This window comes from Hippichthys cyanospilos, chromosome 5, assembly GCF_059441005.1.
Source record: "Hippichthys cyanospilos isolate Australia breed blue-spotted pipefish chromosome 5, RoL_Hcya_1.0, whole genome shotgun sequence".
In the NCBI taxonomy this organism is placed as follows: Eukaryota; Metazoa; Chordata; class Actinopteri; order Syngnathiformes; family Syngnathidae; genus Hippichthys; species Hippichthys cyanospilos.
This window is the reverse complement of record NC_142373.1, coordinates 12,175,921-12,197,584: the sequence shown is the minus strand read 5'-3', so window position 1 is coordinate 12,197,584 and position 21,664 is coordinate 12,175,921. Positions and strand designations below refer to the sequence as shown.

General features: G+C 40.6%; 2 protein-coding genes across 4 annotated transcripts; both read right to left on the bottom strand.

Moving 5' to 3' along the window:
• Positions 1-6,619: 6,619 nt before the first annotated feature.
• On the bottom strand, positions 6,620-13,076 carry LOC148423556 (interleukin-1 receptor-like 1). The gene is made up of 12 exons (XM_088415012.1): positions 12,879-13,076; positions 12,439-12,694; positions 12,169-12,358; positions 11,823-11,973; positions 11,117-11,210; positions 10,888-10,892; positions 10,275-10,443; positions 8,829-8,977; positions 8,611-8,748; positions 8,375-8,530; positions 7,126-7,259; positions 6,620-7,052 (listed from the first exon to the last, which is right to left on the bottom strand). Exons 1-12 carry the CDS (start codon positions 12,928-12,930, stop codon positions 6,765-6,767), a joined length of 1,782 nt encoding a protein of 593 aa, XP_088271138.1. The 5' UTR covers positions 12,931-13,076; the 3' UTR covers positions 6,620-6,764.
• Positions 13,077-13,497: 421 nt separating this feature from the next.
• LOC148423555 (interleukin-1 receptor type 1-like) lies at positions 13,498-21,615 on the bottom strand. 3 transcript variants are annotated; one of them, XM_088415869.1, is made up of 13 exons: positions 21,515-21,615; positions 20,763-20,822; positions 19,138-19,357; positions 18,901-19,069; positions 18,561-18,732; positions 18,412-18,483; positions 17,676-17,802; positions 17,458-17,600; positions 17,239-17,385; positions 16,483-16,511; positions 16,341-16,416; positions 15,728-15,961; positions 13,498-15,473 (listed from the first exon to the last, which is right to left on the bottom strand). In XM_088415869.1, exons 2-13 carry the CDS (start codon positions 20,812-20,814, stop codon positions 15,292-15,294), a joined length of 1,623 nt encoding a protein of 540 aa, XP_088271995.1. In that variant the 5' UTR covers positions 20,815-20,822; positions 21,515-21,615; the 3' UTR covers positions 13,498-15,291. The 3 variants fall into 3 exon arrangements, with proteins under 3 accessions (XP_088271995.1, XP_088271993.1, XP_088271994.1); XM_088415867.1 differs by having other exon boundaries at positions 16,341-16,511; XM_088415868.1 differs by lacking the exon at positions 21,515-21,615 and adding an exon at positions 20,949-21,022 and having other exon boundaries at positions 16,341-16,511.
• Between the last annotated feature and the right edge of the window lie 49 nt (positions 21,616-21,664).

Genomic DNA, 21,664 nt, shown 5'->3' with positions numbered 1-21,664 from the left:
AACACCAAACGCAAACAATGTTTTGGTATCATTTCGATGTGTTTGTTTTTTTTAAATCCAAGTTCTAATTTTGTTCTTAGAGGCTGTTTTAACTTAAGCTGTTTTTAATTGAAACATTAAACAGCTCCCAATGTTTTAACTCCTTCCCTCACTCGATATAAATAAGCATCAATCTGGACGCTTCAATCATCACGGCGACGCCAAACAATCAAAATGCGACACGAGGATTATGTATTATGAGATCATGAGCAGATTGGCGCGGGCAAACAAAGGGTGTTGTGGTGACCCCGTTTAAAAAGCGCAACATGGACAAGGAGACGTCTCAATGCCTCCTTTCTATTGGAGGATGCTCGATTCTCGTCTTTGACCCCAATTGCTTTTCCTTGGGTCGTCGTGCAAATGAGCGGCTGACGACGAGCGTTTTTTTTTTTTAAATTTGAAACCCTATTTCTAGATTAAACACTTCATTGAAACCCTTTCACTAGTTCAAAACCCTAATTTGAAACCCTAATTAGTTTAAATTTACAGCTGTAGAGCAGTGGTTCTCAAATGGGGGTATGGGTAAATAAAACATACAAACATGCATGCAAATGTCCTTTAAAAATGATTGTTGATTTCATCAAATGTTTCAGGAAAATATCAAGTTCATAATCAAGTTCATGAGTTCATAAATGAATGTTTTGTTTTTGTGAACAGATTTATGTTGGATATTTTTCTGAGGACAAATATTTTTCGTTATTTTTGAGAAATGGTCTGACACTTTATGTTTTATTATTTTTGTCGACAAATATTTCTTAATGTAAATACGTTTTTGTTGTTGTTGTGTGAACAAATCTCTACTGTAATCCCAAAAGAAGACGCTTTATGTTAAATATTTTTCTGCGGACACATTTTTTTTTATCATTACAGGTTTATTTTGATTACTTTTTGAGGACAAGTATTTATTAACAATGACATTTTTTTCTTTTTGAGATCTATAATGAAAAAGAGGACAATTAATGTTGATTATTTTTGTGGGCTAATACAAATTAAGTTTGAAAGGTTCCATAGTTGAATCAATCAGACACAGATGGCATGTTTGAAGTCTTTTTTTTTTTTTTTAATGCTTTGCTATGGTTAAGGCGCAAATTTCATAGGTGGTAAATCACAGAAAAAAGGTTGAAATCCACTGCTGTAGAGTATGCACTTTAGTAACATTAATGACAAAGTGTGTGTGTGTGTGTGTGTGTCAGTGTGTTTGTTTAGCGGGCGATATAAGTGTGTCTGGCTTGCACCTTTTAAGCAAAGCAGCTGCCAGCCAATCTGTTCTTCTGTGACACAAAGTATTGTTCTGGATGATCCGCACAGACGGAGATTTTTTTTTTAACCTCCCCCACTGTCTCTCTTTCTTTCTCTCGCACACGCATGCACATGCGCGCGCACATATATGATTGTCATCTATACAGCTGCCAGACGGTATAAACGCTGCAACTGAGCTCACCAGCTGAGGTTTTAGCCCAAAGATGCTCAATCCGTTGCGCGCGGTCGACCGGCCGGCCGCCGAGCGATTGTTGGTCGCCCGTATGACATTGCATTCAAAGAAAAAGAAACTTAGCTGGAAAAAAAAGAACGTCAATTGAGAAGAAAAAAAAGTCAGTCGTCGCTGGGAGACAAATATTATCATTTTGATTACAGTAGGTGTTGGCGCAACTATGCTTCCGGGAGGAACTTCAAAATAAAAGCGTAACAAGGCCAATTTTGTCGTCTAAAAAAAACATAAAATGATGCCTTTTCTGATTGAATTAGTTTCTACATCATTCCAAAAGTCATTTTTTGGGGGGGATGGATGGATCTTTGGTTGTTGTAATTTATACTCCAATATATTTGCTAAGCACAGTTCAGTTGTATTTATCTTGAAGTACAATACATATGAATTTAATAATGTGGAAAAATGTGTTCGTTTGAAATTTGGAATACATTTTTATTTAAGTGCCAATAGTTTTTCCCCCCTCAAGTGCAGGATTGAATCGTTGGACAGATATTAATAGAGGTGCTTAATAGAAATCAATAAGAACTAAATCTAGGCCTTCTGTACATCCATTTGTTAGATATTTGACATATGTGTGACATGCTATTCGTTTTTGTGGATGGATGAATAGAAATCAAATCAGTAGATTGAATTGGATTGACTTTTTTTGTATTTTTAGAATGTTTTGGAACATGATCCTCACTTCAAAATCTGATACATCTTCGTTTCAACTTGTAGAACAGTTTAATTTAGTTAAAAAAAACGTTACATTAAATAGTTTACATTAAATACCAAAATATAAAAATCTTCATTTAAAAATGAGTGTAAATTACATTGTCGTGCTTGAATTTTACTCAACTGCTGAGTAATATCTTGTTGGGGGTGGTTGCACAGGGTGGGGGGTCCGCACCTCATGCCTCCACAGTGAGCAGATGCCTCTCCAGCCACTGACCTCCCTTAGGGGGGTTTGGTCCCCATTGGGCCCCCCCTTTCTCCCTTGAGGCCTGGAAAAGCCTCGGCACGGCGCTTGAGCGCTTGCCGGGCGGCTGCCAGGGACCGGCTGGACGGGTGGGGGTCCGGCAAAGTGGGGTCTGGAGGGGTACCATTGTACAAAAGCGGTGGGGGAGGGGGGGAACAGATGCCTACTGAGGATACACTTTGAAACCATCCTGCAACTGGTGGTGCCCCTACCCCCCCCCCCCCCCCCCCCCCCCCCCCAAAAAAAAATGACCACAAAAATGCTTGCATTTCACCAATGTGTGCATGTGCACTCACTTTCTCACACCTCTGATGTGCACCAACGCACACTGACGGTAACGTCCGGTTACAGGAAAAGCCCCAGCAGAGCCGAAGCTGTTCCTAATGTTTTGATGAGCTCATGTCATGACAAGTCAAAATGCACGTTCGCTTAATTCTTCTGTCATCCATTTTTTTTTACTGTAAGTATTATTAGTTTTTTGTTGTTGACAATTTTCTTCTGGAGGGGGAGAACATTTGTAAGCCAGCTTTAAAAAAGTTCAATGGATGTTACCTAATTCAATTCCAAAAACATGTTTACACTTTTTTGAGAGTGCAGACATTGACTCTCATGTACTTTAATTTTGATTTTTTTCTTTATTTAAGTTTGTCCGAAGGAGGGTCAAATTAGATAATAAAGTTGCTTTTTTTTAGTCCCTCTGTTAGACAAACACCAGAGAATGAACGTTTGGGTGTTAAAAAAAAAAAAAATACAGCTTTAGGATATGTGTTTTTTGTTGTTGTTGTTGTTGGTTGTTTTAAGAGGGCAAACATTCAGTTCCCAGATTTTTCTTTTTCTTTTTTCCAAATATTTTGCTTAAAGATGGTCTAAAAATGGCTGCTAGTCGGTAGTTGGGTTATTAATTACTTAAGTAATCAACTAGTTATTGTACTAAAGTACCGGTAACCATTACATTGTACTAAAGTACTGAAATAATTGATTACTACGATTAATCAATTACTGAACTAATTAATTGAATCGTAGCAGCCATTTTAGATGCTCCTTTAACAAAGTTGAAAAACAATTTGAATGAATATAAATGTTTATTTTTTTCTGACTATTATCAAATGAGGGTACAAAAAAGTCAAGAGTATGCAAAAGTAGTGTATGCATTTTTTTAAATTTTTTCAACACCACCCTGTTTTGAAAGAATAGAATACTGTGTAAATAAAGTTTTCTACTTCATGTTCAACTGTTATGTCTGATGACATAAAAGTTGCAATATAACATTTCATAAATATGATTGATTACTAGTCCATTTTTTTATTTAAATAACAATCTTTCTTTCATCCATCTAAATTTTTTGGGTGGTTTGCGATTTTTTTGAAGCAGGGTAAGGCAAATAATGTGTATGATTAAAAATATATATAATTCAAGTTATTTCATGAAATGATCATTACATTTTCAACATTTACTGCGCCATCCTCTTAAAAATAATCAATAGTATTTATGCAGTAGAATAATTGGAAGAGGTTTCAAGAAGTTCTGTTTTCCCATCCAATTCAAAACCATTTATTTAACCATCATTACTTTGATTGACATTTTATCCAAATGAAATATTCCAGGATTATTGCTGGTTCATTTCTGCCCCCTAAAAAGCCCCCTTTAACACAATTAGTTTTTCTCACCATTTTGTCGCCTAGTTTCGACTTGATACTTAGTTGAAAGCTCATATTTACATTTCCACAAAAGTGTCGCCTTACCTTACAGAAAGAGCTCCTCAAACCTCGTGCTCGTCTTTTTGTGAATTTGTGCGTCTCGTAGCCGGCAGAGATCCACGCTGTCACCCCTGAAAATCAAAATGCCCCCTGGAAAAATAATATCACAAGGTCCACTGGAGTGAGAGTAAGAACTTCCTTCCTTTGTGGCGGGCCACCTTGGAGTGAGACGTGTCCTCCCTTCTCTTTGGACCACTTCCACCAACACTTCCCCCCTTCCCTTTTTTTTTTCTCCTCCCCCACCCTAACCCTAACCCTCACACAATTGGAAGTGGTGGGGTGCACAAAAGAGGGTCTTCAGCAGACAGCTGCATGTATTAACATTATGTTCAATGTATTAATAAAGAGCTATTGTATCTATATTTTTATAAATCAATAATGATCATATATTTTGATACAATAATATTCATATCATCACAATAATCTTAAGGCGGCTCGGTGGAGCAGTGGTTAGCACGTCGCTCAGACCTTCCTGTGTGGAGTTTGCATGTTCTCCCCAGGCCCGTTTGGGTTCTTTCGGGGCAGTGGAGTGAATGGTTGCTCATCTCACTCTGTGCCCTGCAAGTCAGCTGGGATAGGCACCAGCAAGCCTGCGACCCTTGTGAGGAATTTGTTTGTTTACTTTATTAATCTCTTCATAGACAATGTGTAATGAATTAAACAAAATGAAAAAAACAAGACATGCAGCCATTATATATATATATATATAGATATAGATATATATAGCATTCACGTTACATACATTAGCATCAGGCGCGCAGTTGCTTGTTTTTGTTTGCATTAGTTGCATTGTACAGAGACTTATAAACACACGTGCAAATGCACGCACGCACACAGGCGCCCCCAACCCCCCCTCTTTAATTGGGGCTCAGCTGACAGGTTGGCTCCTGAGGGAGCGTGCGTGCGCGTGTAGACCATCTGCTTGGCGAACAGGTGTCCTGCTTGCCGGAACCTTCTCCCACTAAGCACAAAATGGAATGTCAATATTTACGCTGTCAACTGCTTGAAAAAGACTTGATGGTGTTTTTTTGTTTGTTTGTTTGTTTTTTTTACATGCATGCTCATCCAAGAGAAATTTCTTTTTTGGTACACTTTAACCAGCTGGTATCATCACACACTTCTTCAAAACCCACAAACGCAAACTCAAACTGAGTGACATGACGTGTGCTTAAGTGTGTGTGTAAGCTTCTGTATGTGTGCACGAGCATCTGTGTGTGTGTTTGTGTTTTGAGGGTCACTGAGGACTTTTGAAGGCACAAAAGGTTGCCCTGCGCTGGCCTTGAGGTCATTTAAGGACACGGACAACACACACACACACACACACACACACACACCACCTGCTATTGTGTGGTGGGGGTGAGATGAAGTGATTGGGACATTACAGAGATTGAGCATCAAGTTATGGAGCTAATCAAATTCCATGGAAGAGATATATATATATATATATATATATATATATATATATATATATATATTAACTCAATGCATTGTACTTGAATGAGAATCCCAAAGTTTGGTAGTTTTGCTTTATTTTCCCTTCAAAGAAGAAAGTTTTAACAATGACCCCCCCACCCCCACCCCCGCCCCCAATTAAGTCCTGATAGATGTTCCCCACCGGGCCTGATGGCGCATACGTCTGTGGAGTGTGTGAGCAAATATGCACACATGTATGTAAATGTGCGCGTGTGTGTGCCCGGAGCGAGTGTCGGGTCACAAAGGTCAAAGGGGAACAAAAGCAAGGAGCAGATCCCAGCTGCCGCGCTAAACATACTGGAGTGTGCCACCGTCCGACACACACACACACACACACACACACACACACACACATCCGGGGTAAGTCAGGGTAAAGGTCATTTGGGGACATGCGCACAGAATTCACGCGCTGACAAATGCTTCATCTCATCTTTTTGAGACTAAAGATGCGCTTTGATTCTATTGGGCGAGACTTAAGGTTTCAAAGTAGGGCTTGTATCAAAGGGGCTCAATGGGGTACAAACCAGAGTTACGGTTTCAAAGTCGAGCTTTGAATGACAGAATTTCAAAGTAGGATTCGAATCGAGTGCATTTAAAGCTTTAAAAAAAGACCTTGGTAAACGTCATAGGTGTCAAACACTAGTTTCCAACCTTCTCTCTCAAACACACCTGATTCAAATGATTAGGGTCATTTTCAAGCTAATGCACAACTTGCTAATAAGCTAATCATTTGAATCCGGTGTGTTGTGGAGAAAAAAAAAAAAAGGAAAACATGCACTGGAGCTCGACACCAATGCTACACATGGTCTTTTTTTTTAAATGTATTAAACGCTGATGGTGTTTTTTTTTTTTGCTTGTTTTTAACGCCTTACTAAGCATCGTCTTTGATCGTTTGTTCGGACATCACCCAAAAATAAAATCACTTTATTCACACATCCGATATATTGTGTGGCTCGAGGCTCAAATTTTTCATCCGTTGAAAAGTCATCATCAGCAGTTTTCAAGCTCTCAAGTGCCCCGCCTTGTGGGCAACATGCAAAGTACGGCACTAAAAGCCCTTCATGGTCTCCTGTGTGGTTTTTGTCTCCCCCTTGTGGACAAAATGGCGCCGGACAGCGGCGGGCCTGGCGGGCATGAGGTAGCGAACTTTCTTCCAGAAACGCGAGTGAGTCGTGGCAGCGCCGTGCGACTCGGGCGACCACCTGAGGGGGGGGCGCTTGGCGAGCAGGTGACGCAGGGTGAGGGGCAGGTGGGCGTACCCCTCCGGCCCGGCTTGGCCCACCCGGATGAGGATGACGGCCATCTTGGGTTGAGTGAGCGCATGGTGCAGAGCCGCCTAACAAGACGACAAATGGGAGCCATCGACTTTTGTGTTTTTCTTTCTCGGACGCTGCGCGCGAGAGTCGCACCTGCCAGGCAATCCCCGCCGCGCCGAGGTGAGGGGAGGGGTCAAGCCGCCGATCGGACGATTCCGGAGGGGGGCCGAGAACCAGTATCAGACTGCGGCTCTGCTCTATACTATGCTGAACCTGCGTAATATGGTCTGACACACACTACGGTTTCACAACAGGGTGCTCCACAAAGGCTAGGCTTTCAAAATAGGGCGTTAAACAAAGCTCAGGGTTCCGAATTGAGGTTGAAAACCTACCGAAGGATTCAAATTATGGTCTCTCATTAGGGTTGCAAGTGGGGGTTATAGAAGGATCAAAATTTCAAGCCATTATTTTGGTTTCAAGTGAAGGTTAAGGTTTTGAACAACGGTTTGGGTTTCCGTTTTAAACAAAGGTTAAGGTTTTAAAATTGAGTGTCGTACAAGTGTAAGGGTTGCAAATTGGGTTTTAATACAATGGTATGGCTTCAAAAAAGCTTATAGGGTTTCTAACAAAGTTGGATTTCAAAGAAACTAAAACAGGGGTTAATGTTTTTAAGTAAGGGAACAAGGGAGAGGGTTTTAAAGTAGGATTTCAAATAATGATTTTTAAACAGTTTTCAACAAGTGTTAAGAATTTCAAAATAGGGTTGTGGTTTGAAAGTAAGGTTTTAAAAAGTTGAAGGTTTTAAAGTAGGGCTTTCAAGCAATGTCAAGTTTCACTGAAAATTTCAACAGATGTTACGGTTTTCATAGTAAGGCGTGAAACAGGTGATCAGGGTTCAAATTGGGGTTTCAAGACAGTTATGGCTTCACACAAAAGTTAGGGTTTCAAAGAAAGGCTTTAAACACGGGTTAAGGGTTTATAGGAGCTTTGAGCAAGGGTTCGCTTTTCAAAGTAGGGTTTTCACTAGGAATCGGGGTTTTAATGTCGGGTTTTTAGAACGAGTCAATGTAAGCTTTTGATAACCTCGAGGTTTTAGTCGGGTTTTTAAACAGGGGCTAGGGTTTGACAATAGTGTTTTAAGCATGAGTTAGGGTTTCAAATTAGGGTTTAAAATTGGGACGGTGTCTTTTTTCAAACTTATTATGGTTTTTAACAAGGGTTAAGGTTTCTTATTAAGGTTTTAAATTTGGGTTGGAAACTAGGGTTACGTTTTCAAATTAGATTTAAACAAAACAGGGTTAGGATTTTAAAGTAGCGTTTTGAACAAGTTAGTTTACAAAGATCGGGTTTGAAATAAAACCATGAAGTGGAGGTTAGGGTGTGAGCGTTTGTCGCTGTGGACCTTCTCCCGGCAAGTTGTCTCTGTGCTGCACGAAGAGGCGATATCGGCAAGCGCCCTCCAGGACGGACACCAGCTGCTCCACGAAGGCCGACATGTGCTGAACGGCGCCCTCCGGTGGCACCTCCCATAGCACTAACGCGTCGTACCGCTTGGCATCTGTAAACGCGTGTTTCGCGCCTGGGTTAGGGTTTCAAACTGAAATGAGGGTTCTGAACCGCAGCTCGGGCTTAGCGTACCTTTATCGCAGGCGGGCGCTGGCAAGTAAGGTCTTACGAGCAGCACCACGTCCACGGCGAACACCTTGACCAGGATGCCGGCAGACACAAACAACAGCACCACGCACAGTCCGGCGAGCCACAGTGGCGTGGGTGTACCTGAAGTGCACACGACATCCGACGAGGGTTAGGCTCGGGCCATGCTTTCAAAGACTTGAAGTGGCGATGCCTTCGCTGACCCATGGAGCGGAGCTTCAAGGAGAACTCGATCGGCGAGAAGTCATTGCCGCCGACGCAGTTGAAGTCCTTTTGGAAATCGCCGGATGAGACTCGGGTGATGGTGAGGATCGCCGTGGCAACCGTGCTTTGGGATGGCCAAGAGGTGTGGCTAAGGAAAACGGTCAGACATTTTGGTCCTCTTTAGGCCTCACAAGTTAGCGAAAATTCAGCCCCCAAAGTCAGTTCCCGCTAACAACAAATGACATTCCGGAATGGAGACTTTTCACAGGGGTTCTTTGATTCTTTTGAAAGGTCAAATCCTAAATGACCACATACAATTTGGTAGTCATTTCTATCACGTAGTCTCACGAAAAAATGAAAAGTCTCATCAAGTCACGCTTTTAATAACACCCGAATGACGGCCATTTTGGTTTGAAGCAAGCATCGGCGGGCAATCGAGACTTTTTCCAGGGGTTATTGATTATTTTCAAAAGTCAAACTCTAAAGTGACTTTGTTAGAAACATAACGTTTGGAATGTATAACAAAGTCTCAAAGACACCGTAAGGCGCTCGTTTTACTTTGAAGAGAGCATTGGTGGGCAATTACGATTTTTTTTCAGTGGTTTCTTTGAGTAATTTTAAAACCCAAGAGACACTTTCAGGTAGCAGCATGAAATTTGCTGTGAATTTCTATCATGTGTAGACCCACAAAACGTCTCAAAAAGTCATGCTTTCAAAGACTCAGGAAGTCAGCCATTTTGTTTTGAAGCAAGTATTTTTGGGCAATTGAGACTTTTCCAGGGGGACGCCGGATGTCGGCCATTTTGGTTTGAAGTGAGCAATTGAGTCAGTTCGCAGGGGTTGTTTGATTCTTATGAAAGGTCAAACCCTAAAATCACTCTTAGCAATGTAAAATTTGGTAGGGATTTTTCTCATGTCTCGACCCCCGAAGAAGTCTCAAGGAGCCGTGCGCTCAAAGACACTGCAAGGCGTTCGGTTTGCTTTGAAGCCAGCATTGGCGAGACTTTTTGAGGGATTGCAACATCAAATTTGGTGTGTCTATTTTGTATAGACCCACAAAAAAATCTAGAGGGGTCATGCACTCCAAGACGCTGAAAAGTCGCCCATTTTGATTTAAAGCCATCCTTTCAGGCTCTTGTCAATTTCCAAGGGACTTTGAATAATTTGAATATTCATCGACCAAATCCATTTAATTGTAATTAGCAACATGAAATTTGGCATTTTGTCATTTTTTGTGAGTTTTATTTGCCCATTACACTTGACAAAAGCAACTTTAGTGATAATGTTCAGCATAAGTTGAGCACAAAAAGTCTTCAGCCCGCCATTTTGCTTTGTGTCGGCAGTGCAAGTCGGAGAAGTTTGACAAACGAAAACATGTGCGTGGCAACACTTTTTTTTTTTTTTGCCAGGCTAGGTCTTTTGTGACGTGAGCAAAAAGAACATACACGCTCATGCTCTGAGTGTATCCTCGGCGCATGACATCCTTCCCGTCGACCTGCCATCGCGCAAAGCATTTGGCATCCATGTTGGTTCCGCAAAACACAGAGCAGTTGAGCTGCAGTTCCACACCTGGACCACCAGAGGGCGCCACGACCACAGCAGACGATCGAAAAGCTACTTAAATCCGTTCATGTTTATTCGTTATTGAGAAGTGTACAGTTCACGTTTAAAGTCATTTGGTGTCATCAAATGAAAAATTAAAGGTGTTTATCGAGTGATAGTGTCATCTTGTGGTGCTTTATAGGTACTGATGTGCTCAATAAATAAGAGCATTGTAGTGAACAGTCAGCGTTTTGACATTAAAGGGACAGTGTTTTAAGATTTGGACTGTTTTCACTACGGACAGCAGGAGGTGCTGCAGGTGCTGTATTTATTATTGTCGGTCGCTATAACAAACATGGAGAAGTGCCACCTTGCATGTAATATGATTTAATGATAACTAGACCTATGATTATATTCAAAACATACTGTTGGTCATTAAGAACACGTACATTTGCAAGTTTTTGAAATTTACATTCATTTAATTAATTCCTGATAAACGGTCTAAATCTTACACACTGTCCCTTTAACAAAAGTGTGTTGGACCGGACATAACATAAAGTTGTATCGTCATAAGTAATATGATACAGTAAAACAAGACAATACATAAGAAAATATTTCAGTGAAGTAATGTATAAGGATAGATAACAAATACAATTTGGTTAATATAGGATGACCTGCATGAAAACAAATGTGAACAAAAACTGTCAGGAGTGTAAATATTGTTTCCGGTACTCCTTATGTGTACTCTCTCCTCCATTTTGTTTGTTTATTTTTACCTTTATAAGTGAGCATCTCCTTCTTTGAGGGTGACACCATGTAGAGATCGGAGAACATCGGACCTGTGGGTCGAACCGTTTTCTTATTAGGTGCAAGAAGCGTATTGATTTGAAGGATGGAAACTGAGAAAAATGGATTTTCAAACCAACTGCACCCGAGATGGCTCATTTTTCTTCATATTTGCGACGTTGTGGGTGCGAAAGCACTCCAGTTGGATAGAGAGTTCTGGAGAAAATCACGTGCAAAAATAACGACGCTAATGCTACAGGCGCTAATGTTCAGCTGTTTGTTTACAGCAGTGCTATAAATGTGATTTTTTTGTGAATATGTTCAATTTTAACTGTAGCGGATGTCAGTTTTATGTTTTAGTTCTAGGCTGTGTACTATAGGCGGAAAATGTGGATGCAGTGTGTAAAGATGAAAAGAACAAGACCACAGTAAACATCAGTGCAACGACCTCATGTCTCTTGTTTGCGGACAAGCCAGCATATCAATAAATTATACAAATGTATGAAAAACTGTAACAAAGATTAGAAAGTGAGACGTCTCATTATTTTACACCAACAATTTCGCCTTTCGTATACTGAATTTCCTTTTGTAACGAGACAATATTTTTCCAAAGAGGCGTTTGGTCACCTGAATTTGACGTAACGAGATGGATTCGCGGGACTCACGTTTGATTGTGACTTTCCTGGAGCCGGACGACTTGTACGAGTGTCTGGCGTGAGTCCACTTGCACACGCACGTGTACACCCCCTGGTCTTTCGTCGTCATGTTGTGGAGCCACAAAACACGGAGATGTCGACCATGAAGTAACGTGAAGTTCTGCGGAAACATCACATTTGCATAAATGTATTGAAAACATAGACATAATCACTGACAAGGTACTTTTGGTGCTCGTGTTTGGAAATCAGAGAACGTTATTGTCCTTTACAGCTTTCCGTAGAAGGGTATGGTCATGCATGGTGGGATTTGTAGTGATAGAAAAGTTTTCAAGAACGCTCGCCAACGCGTTCTCACCCTGAACCAGCTGAAATTTCCGCCCAGCCTCCTGCAGGTATCGGCCACCGGATCGGGACACACCAGTCGTTTGTTTCTCGCAGAATCATCCAACCCTCTGTAGAAGATTTTGTAGTCATCTTGCCGACTCGCTTCCACCACTTGGATTTTGACATAATACTCCTCGCACGTCTCATTAGAGATGTTCCGTCTGGGAACAAAAAAAGGAGGCAACGCCTCACACAGTCACGGAACCCAGAACGCGCAAACGGGACCAAGAACTTCCCTCACCGAGCCGTGTAGAAACCGGAGTCCTCCGTGGTGAGGTTCAAGAGAAAGAGCGCCCCGCCGTGGTGATGGATCCTCTCGCTCTCATTGGACGGGACGACGGCGGACTCGTCGCCAGAGGAGTTCCGGAACCACGCGAAGCGCTCCGGGGCCACCTCGGAGTCCTCCAGGACGTACGGAACAAAGTGGAAGGATTCGCCTTCCAAGAGAAGGAAGTCCTCCACGTCGTAGTCTTCGCACAGAAGATTGGACGTGGCTGCTGAGAACATACCGAGCATTTGCTCAAATCTTGCGAAACCTGCTTGGCGGCTGGGTTTTATTTATTTATTTTTATGCGCAACCAAACATTTTTGCCAGGATGAAAACATTGGTGTGTTTTTGTTTAGGTGACTTATATAGCGTGACTACAAAATAAAAAGTATTACAATGTACCACATCCCTACCAGAATATTGAAGTGCTGCTGTCACCATCAGGATGAGGTTGATGAAATTCATCTCCAGCTGAAAGAGAACTAAAGTTTTGTTTTTTGTTTTTTTTAATGTAATTAAAAAAATTTTTTCATGTAATCTGTTAATTTAAATTGCAGAGGATATGGTTGTATTTTCATTTTTTGAGATGCCAGGTACTTTTTGTGAGGACATGTGAGCAAAACTGCTTCGTTTTGTAGAATATCTCAGCACAGGAAAAGGATATATGACGACAATTTTGTTACTTCCTGATTGATAACACAAAGTGTAACTAATCAGATGGAAAGTGCCAGGCAGCCATTTTCACTGAATTTAAACGAACAAAATTGAACATTTTAGATAACCTTAAATAAGATAATGAAAATGACAAAGGAAACACAAAAACAGAACTGGACAAATTTGTTTGATGTTGAAAGGACAAATTTAAGAATAGTGAAAACTGTTTAAAAACATGAAACAAAAAAAAATCCCAATTTCAGTTTTCTTCAAAAAAAAAAAATATAAATAATATATAATAATAATATATATATAAATAATAATAATAATAAATAATGCATTTCACAACTCGAGTTTTGTGATTAAAACCACTGCAAATTGCTTAAACTATTTTATTTAAACTGCGGTAATATTGTATGATGAAATCAAATACTGTATAAATAAACGATTGGAAAAAAAGTTCAGTTTTCATAAAAAAAAGTTGTTTTTTTAATCCAAATGTTTCTTACCTTTGAAGAACGTTCATACAAGTGGCACAGTTCTTCTTCGAAATGACCTTTTATAGCTTCCATCCATTCCATATCTTCCATCCTCTCTCTCTCTCTCTCTCTCTCTCTCTCTCTCTCTCTCTCTCTCTCTCGCTCTCTCTCTCTCACTCACACACACACACACACACACACACACACACACACACACACACACTCACGAGCACGAATAGTCCAAGCGGTCAGATGGCTATAATGTAGTTTCGATTATATTATATATTATTATATATATTATATATTATGTATTATATTAATATATTATATTATATATTATTATATATATTATATATATTCAGTATTCATTTCCTATTGACAGCATTTTAATGGTATTGAATAGAAAAAACGTTTTAATTGCTTCCATGCAATGGGTGGGTCTCTTTCACTGTGGAATCAAAGAACTAAAACCATTTTTGGGAAATGGAATGGAACGTAAAACATAAAAAGTCTGAGTTCACAATTTTTTTTTCCCTCCGAAAAAAGTTTCATTCTAATTCCTACGGTTTCGAACTGTGGTATCCAAACTACGGCCCGGGGGCCATTTGCGGCCCGCCATGCATCTTTCACGCAGCACACTTGCCATGTTGTCGCGACAATCATTTTTTGGAATTATTTGATACTGTTTTGAGTACAGTTTATTGCTATTTACATATTTCTAATTCTAGTTTCAGGGTTAGCAGAGTGTAGTCTTGCTTTAATTTCCATCTCCATGTCTGCCTTTCCATATTTCTTTGTTTAATTAATTCTAATTACAGAGCTTCAATAATATTGTGGAATGGTTAAGAACTTTGGGACAAATGTTTTAAAACACCATGTGTACTTTGTACCAGTATCAGAGATGCTGGCACCATTATTTACTTGATATCAATAGAATGGTACAGCTCTACCGTACACCAAAATTTCCACGGAGGAATTGTTTTGTTGCAATGAAATAATTGCTCCTCTGTGTCAGCATTTGAGAAGCCAGCGAAAGATAAACTATGAATACATCAAATTTCTCATGTAATGGCCTCATACTGTAAGCGCTACCAGGACATTCCAACTAACTGGCTCATTCAAACGAGCACGGGAAATGTATCTGTTGTTGGCTCACTAGGGACTGATGCCTGTGCGCAAATCGGTGGTGACTCAAACGTAGCTGCGAATTTTGAGTGAAACGCCGATATCTAATTGGAAAATGATGTTTAAAAGGAAGTCAGTAAACGACGATCACACTGTACTTTGTTGGTTGGACTTACACAACACCGAAGCAAAAAGAAAAAAAAGGAAAAAATGTTGTTTAAAGAGATGTCCAGGGTGGAAAAAAGGAAATATTACTGGATATAATACTAATTATCACTAGGCTTTAGCTAGCTTGGCTAAGCTAAACACTGAACTGCTAGCTTCAGACAAATGAGCGCCAATGCTAACTTACCTTAGCTTTGCTCAGATAAATAACTTGCTAAAATTAAGTCTAAATAGGCTATATATATATAGTACAAGCTTACCTAAGACAATGTATGTGGGCTACAATATGTTGAGATGAACATTTGAGCTAACTTGGCTAGCATTGCATTGTAGCATTGCCTGTACTGAGACTGGTGCTTTCACTCAATAAACGTACTTGAAAATCTACCATTCGTCATTCCATTCACAAAATGTCTAGCTCCTGATGGGGCCTTGATTGTCTGCTCGCTGGCACGGCCGGCATAAGGAACCTGAGTTTTTTCCAGAAAAGTCTGTTGTGGTTGTTTTGTTTCCACGTAAGCGCTCCGTGCCTCCTCTTGATGTAGGCCACAGACAGCGGCAGGCGCCCGTAATCTGGCGAACCATCTGGGAGGAGAACAACAAAACAGGACGTGCAAATCACCGCCTTGTGATGAAAAAATAAGAATAAAAAATACATTATGAATAGTAGGACAGATGAATCGTTAGCTAGCTAATTCACGAGTAGACCTTTTAGCTATAAAGTTATTTATTAACGCAGCCATTGACGCTTAGGCAGCTTCTAGTCGAGTTAACAATTTCGCTAGCAGCAATGTATAAGTTATTCAAACTATTAGTCGGTTATTTAGTTAGATAGTCACCTATTTCCAGCAGGATGACTGCGGGTGTGTTGCGCGTCAGCGCATCATGCAGGCCCAGCCTCTGCTCGTAGCTCAGCTGCCGGTCCTCGAGGATAAAGGGCCGGCCTTCTTTTGCTGCCTCCTTTTCCTTTTCCTCCTTCCCTTCCTCCTGGTCCTGTGTGTTTTTTGCAGACTCCACAATGATGATCAGCCGGCGGCACCGTTGCACGACGGCCGCCGTGGCGTCGTGTGTCGCTGACCATGTCCGGCACATTTCAAAAGAAGTTTGTTGGTTAGTAAGTCCGTCAGTAGTGCTAACCGCCGCTAGTTAATTTGCTGGTTTGTCCCATAGCCTTCACTGGCTAGCCAGTTAGAATGACTGACTTTGTTTTGATAGTTCGTTAGCTACATAATATTAACTGACATCAGTATTATCGACAGTTGTCAATTTCAGTCACTATCGACTGTAAATGATTCATTATCTCGCTGGCTCCTTTGGAATTTCTCAGTCAGGCAGTTAGCAATGACTTTGTTAGTAGTTAGTTGCTTATTACTTAGGTTGCTAGAAATCCAGTTACAATTACTGACTGATGTTTAAAAGTATGCTAATTATTCAGTTTGTTAGCTTGGCTACCTTCTCCTGGGCTGTCGTCCCGGCCCGCGATGAAGAGGCGATAGCCATGTCGCTCCTCCAGCCGGCCGGGCAGCGTCTGCATGGCGAAGTCAGACGCCAGGCTTGAGCTGCCCTCAGAGCCCGCGGCGGCCAGCACGCTCACCATGGCGTCGTACTGGACCCGGTCCGCAACTGCACACGCAGGAGATGCCAATGTGCTCATCTTACTTCCTTGCCCACTTAGCTGAGTTTCCGGTACTATGATATAATTATGTATTATCTTCTATGAATGATGTTCCTATTCATGCTGTATTTCAAATAATTAGTGGCTAAGTATTTTAAATTAGCTTATTTTTTATTTCATTAAATTAGCCAGCTATGGTACTGTAATCCCTTTGGTATCAGTTATTCAAGTAAGCTACAATCTACAATAGTGTAGATTATAGTAGGTATAGTAGTTAGTTATTTATTTAGTTAGTTAGTTAGTTAGTTAGCTACTATAATCTTTAATGCTGTATAACAAATAACATCAATACCCAATTAATGTTAATACAACATAGTAAGATAGTTCTCTTAATTAGCTAGTTAATTGCTAACTTACTAGCTCGCTGATGCTAATCTACAATAGTATTTAACCAATCACTTGAATAACTAGCAGCCAAGTCATGTCAATACAATTGGTAGTTAGTAACTCATTAACTAAATTAGCTAATTACGGTAGCTAACTACTTTGTTTAGATATCTCGAGTATCAAATATCAGTCATTAGCTATAAAGTCTTATAGTTAGCCATTACAACTAACTAACTAACTAACTAACTAACTAACTAACTAACTAACTATATTGTATTTGTGTCACTTGCGCATAAGCGATTAATGACTATACAGCATACGGAAGTAACATTTGACCGTGAATGTAACCTTGTGGAGTGAGAAAATATCCGCGCAGCTTCCTGTAGGCCAACACTATGTCCACCTTGAAGAAGATCAACAGGAAGAGCAGAAGAAGAAGAAGAATCGTGGAGGCCGCGCCCATCGCCACGCCGGTGTAGAACCAGCTGTGATCGGCTAGAGCGGGACAGAGGCAGAAATGAAGACATATTTGGAGGCGTGGCGTACGCCTCGCAAATAGACTACCACCTTCTGTGAGATGCACCACGAGGCAGTCTTTCACCAGTAGAAGGCTGTGGATCCGACAGCGAATGGACACGTTGAGGAAACGCGGAAGAACTCGCAAAATCGTCAAGGTGGACTCGCCGAACACGCGGCCCTGGTTCGGCGTGCTGCGGGAGAAGGGGACAAATGCGGGCGTTTTGCTTTCCGCGTGCGGATTGAAGAGCGAAGAGCGATAAGCTCACAAGCGGAAAGACTCATTGAGCTCGGGGTCGTCGTCGGCGAAACTTCCGTTGACCACCCAGAACATCCGCGTCTCCTCATCTTGACTGTAGCCCACGAAGGCCGCGCACTTCAGCTCCACGCGCGCACCTGACACCAAATCAACGAGCGAGCTAATACAGTAGCTGTTCTGCTGTTTGTGTTATTGATCGCCGTTAGTCCTTCAGTGTCAATTCATTAGCTATAGATAAAATATTGACCATAGTTAGCATTTTTACTTAGTACCCTAACCCTAACCCTACTTAGTTAGTTGCATTTTAAAAGTAAGTTTATTAGCTATGCTATATTAATCATAGTTAGTTAGTTAGTTAGTTAGCATTGATTACCCTCATTTAATTTATTTTTTGGTTAGCTATGTAAAATGTCATCTTTTTGTTACTTTGTTTATGACTTAGCTTGGTAACACCGTGAATCTTGTTGAACCTTGTTAGTTAGTTAGTTAGTTAGTTAGTTAGTTAGTTAGTTACTTAGTTAGTTACTTAGTCAGTTAGTTAGTATGGCATTGTGTTTTTTGTCATTGGTCACATATGAGTTAAATACTGTATTATTGGTCAGATTATTAGTCCCGTTGACCTTAGTTAGTGAGTTAGTGAATGACACACTACTCAACCAAGACAACTGATTACATAGAGCAAAATTGGTCAACTGGAGCATCGGAAATTCTTGTCACACGCGCATGTGTGTCATTTTTGCACTCACCCATGTCCACGGCGAGCACTTGATCCAGAGGCTGGACCACTTCGGGCTCGCTAAGGATCCTTTGTTCCCACGCTGAACCCAAACAAATCGAAAAGAAGATTTCTGTACTTGTAGCAGTGATTGAATCGGGGCACCCGATTGCCGCCCACCGCCGTTGATGTCCAACCGGACACTACGCGCCGACGTGTACGTTCTGCCGTCGAGGCTGACGTCCGCCAGGCAGGTGTAGATGCCGGCGTCCTCCTGCTCGGCCTTGCTCAGCCTAAGGCCGCCGTCCTGCGCTCGGATCACCGCGCCCTCTCGCTCCACCGGGTGACAGCCCTGCACGCACGCACGCCATCCAGTGTAGCGACACAGCTATATTTCCTGAGCGACATAAAAACCGGTAGGCGTGACCCGCCTGGCGTAAAAAAGTCTCACAAAGTCGCGCCCGAAGACATACGGGTCCAAAACGAGTCGTGCCCTTTTGAGCCTGGCGAGGCAGCGTACCTTCAGCCATCGTACGTTCCCGGTGTCGTTCCGTTGTAGGACGTGCTCCAGCTTGCAAGGGAGGCTCTGGGTGACCCCCAGGGGGATGCTCCTCACTTCCGCCGCAGGGGGACAAACTCCAGTGGACACCAACACAACCAAGTCAATCTTGACCGTTCTGCTTTGCACCCTTCAAAACATGCAAACGCTCAACCGAAGACTCCATCTGCTAACGGGACGCTATGTGCGATTCCTTACGTGCTCTCGCAGCTGTAGGTGCCGTTATGAGACTCCTGCACGGGCAGGAAGTGCAGAAAGCCCTTCCTGACTTCCACGCCGACGGGCAGAGACGGCGTTGCCCCCAATGATTCACCCTCTCGGCTCCACGTGACGTTAGCGTTTTCTCCCACAACTGGACACTTGAGCAGTAGAAGGTGGCCCGCGCTCACGTGGTAAATTTCTGGCGACCCCTTGTGGCCTGCAAAGGAACCACAGACGTAGGACAAGCAATTTATGACCTTGTGTGTTATTTTGTCCAATCCTTAATTCTTTACATCGAAGGCATTTCATATCAAAGGAAAAGCATTGAACAAAGACACAAGGGAGCTGAAATTTCGCCCAGATGGTCATAACATGTCAAAGTTTAACAGGTTATCACACAAGTTTAACAAGTTGGCTAAAGTACTGCGAGAGTGATGTGGGAAAAAAATGACCCAAAAATGGTCAAAGTTGTATAAGGTTGAAAAATAAACATTGAAAACTGACATACATGATTTAGTTTTGTAGTGACAAAGAAGGATTGGTCAAAGAAAAATAATAAGCAAAAGAACGCCCTCAAAAACAAAAATCTAAATTAAAAAAAAGTCAATGTAGACAATATGAAGGGGAAGTAAACAACAGTTTTTTTTCAATATATTTTTAAAATCGAGGAACAAGGAGAAAAAATCGAAAATGTTAATTTATTTTTTTAACTACTTTCAGAAAAATCACACATATACAAAACCTGATTATAGTAATGAAATGTAAAAGTAAATGTAGAAAAAAAGCTATTTCGCGGAAATGAGAACAAATAGTAAAAATGTAAAAAGCAAAAAACAAAACAAATGTGAATGAACAATTACAAAATGTTCTGAATTGAGAAAAATTGAAAAATTAAAAATATAATAATTTTCAAATGTGAAACACCATCTTTAAAATTGGGAAATATGAAAAAAAATAAATATGAAGAAAAAATTAAATAGAAATCAAAATTAGAAGATTGGAAAATGAAAAAACGGTAAACCTATTTAACAGCATACATAAAAAATGAGAAAATGTGAAACCTGTTTTTCAATCATTATAACAAATGAATAAACTGAAACAAATGAAACAAACAAACAAACAGCATATTTCTGATTTGTTTCAAACCTAATAGATGAGTTATCACGTGTGTAAAATGATATTTTGCTCTTGTAAAACGTGTTTTCAATGTTTTTCAATTTTGTAATTTTGTTTTTCAAAAACTATTTTCTAATAAGCTTGCAACAGTTTCTGAGCATTTTTTTTTTACGTTGTTTTACCAGTTAGCCATTGAGCAACTTTTTAAAGCGAAACTACGCAAGTGTTCATCTTTTTCTGGCTTTGCGACATTCAGCTGCCACAGGAAGCAAATGGGACGGAGTTTTATTTATTTTTTTAATATTTTATAAAATGCACTTTAATGTCAAAAAAAAAAACAAACTTTTTAAACATGACAGCCTTAGAAAAAAACAATTAAATGTCTTGCTGATTTAAACGTTGAGCAGGTCATTAACATTCGAAATCTGTTCTTTTGGTTAATAGGGCAAATAATTTTCCCAAACGATTCATAAAAGGGAAAATACGGAAGACAGAATGAGACTCACCGAGCACGCTGGTCGCGGCGAGAAGTCCGGCAAAAACGCACAGCCGCACCATTCCAGCAACTTGAAGAAAAACAATCAGTGAGGGAAGTGAGAAAAGTCGAGGCAACAAGTTTCAGGACACAACACGCGCTTGCATTCAAAATCCCAGCGGATGCAAAAAAATCGATTAAAAATGAGCCACAGTACTTATGACGAAATATCGCTGCCTTTGCGTTTTCGTCCGCTGTTCTTGGGAAAAAAAATCAACTACACAAATGAGGTCTTCAGAAGCATGAGGCGTCGTGGTAACCTTTTCACCTGCACATCCTGTTTTCACATGATGACACTTTGGGTTTTTCCTTCAACCACCTTCCACTCTCGGTAAACAAAGAAGAGAAAACACACACCAAAAAAAAATAAATAAAATAGGCCACCAAACCTCATTTTGGTTTCGCATGCAAACTACCCGCAAGATAATTTAAATTTAAAGGAATATTTTCTTCTTTATAAAAGGCACTTTTCCCTTCTTCATTTACTCTTAGAAGGATAACGCAAACATGTGGCCACTGAGCACATAAACGAAAAGGCGAAAAAAAAACAAGGTCAGAAAATCTTTAAAAAAATATGACATCTATTAAAAATATTTTTTTAACGTATAGCTTTTTTAAAACTACGTTAAGACTTTCATCAACAAGAAATGGTTTAAAAATCTTATTAAAATGATAATCTGTCTAGAACTACAGCATGCATAGAAAATGGCAGAAAAATCACACCTATTCAAATGTTCCTTTTGTGCTGAAAATGGCCCTGTCCACTCTTGGCCACCATGTAGCTCCACCCTGGTTTCCAATTAATACCTAAAAAAACAAAAAAACAAATTCTTACAAATACTTTCTGTCCACTGAAAATGACATCACCTGCAC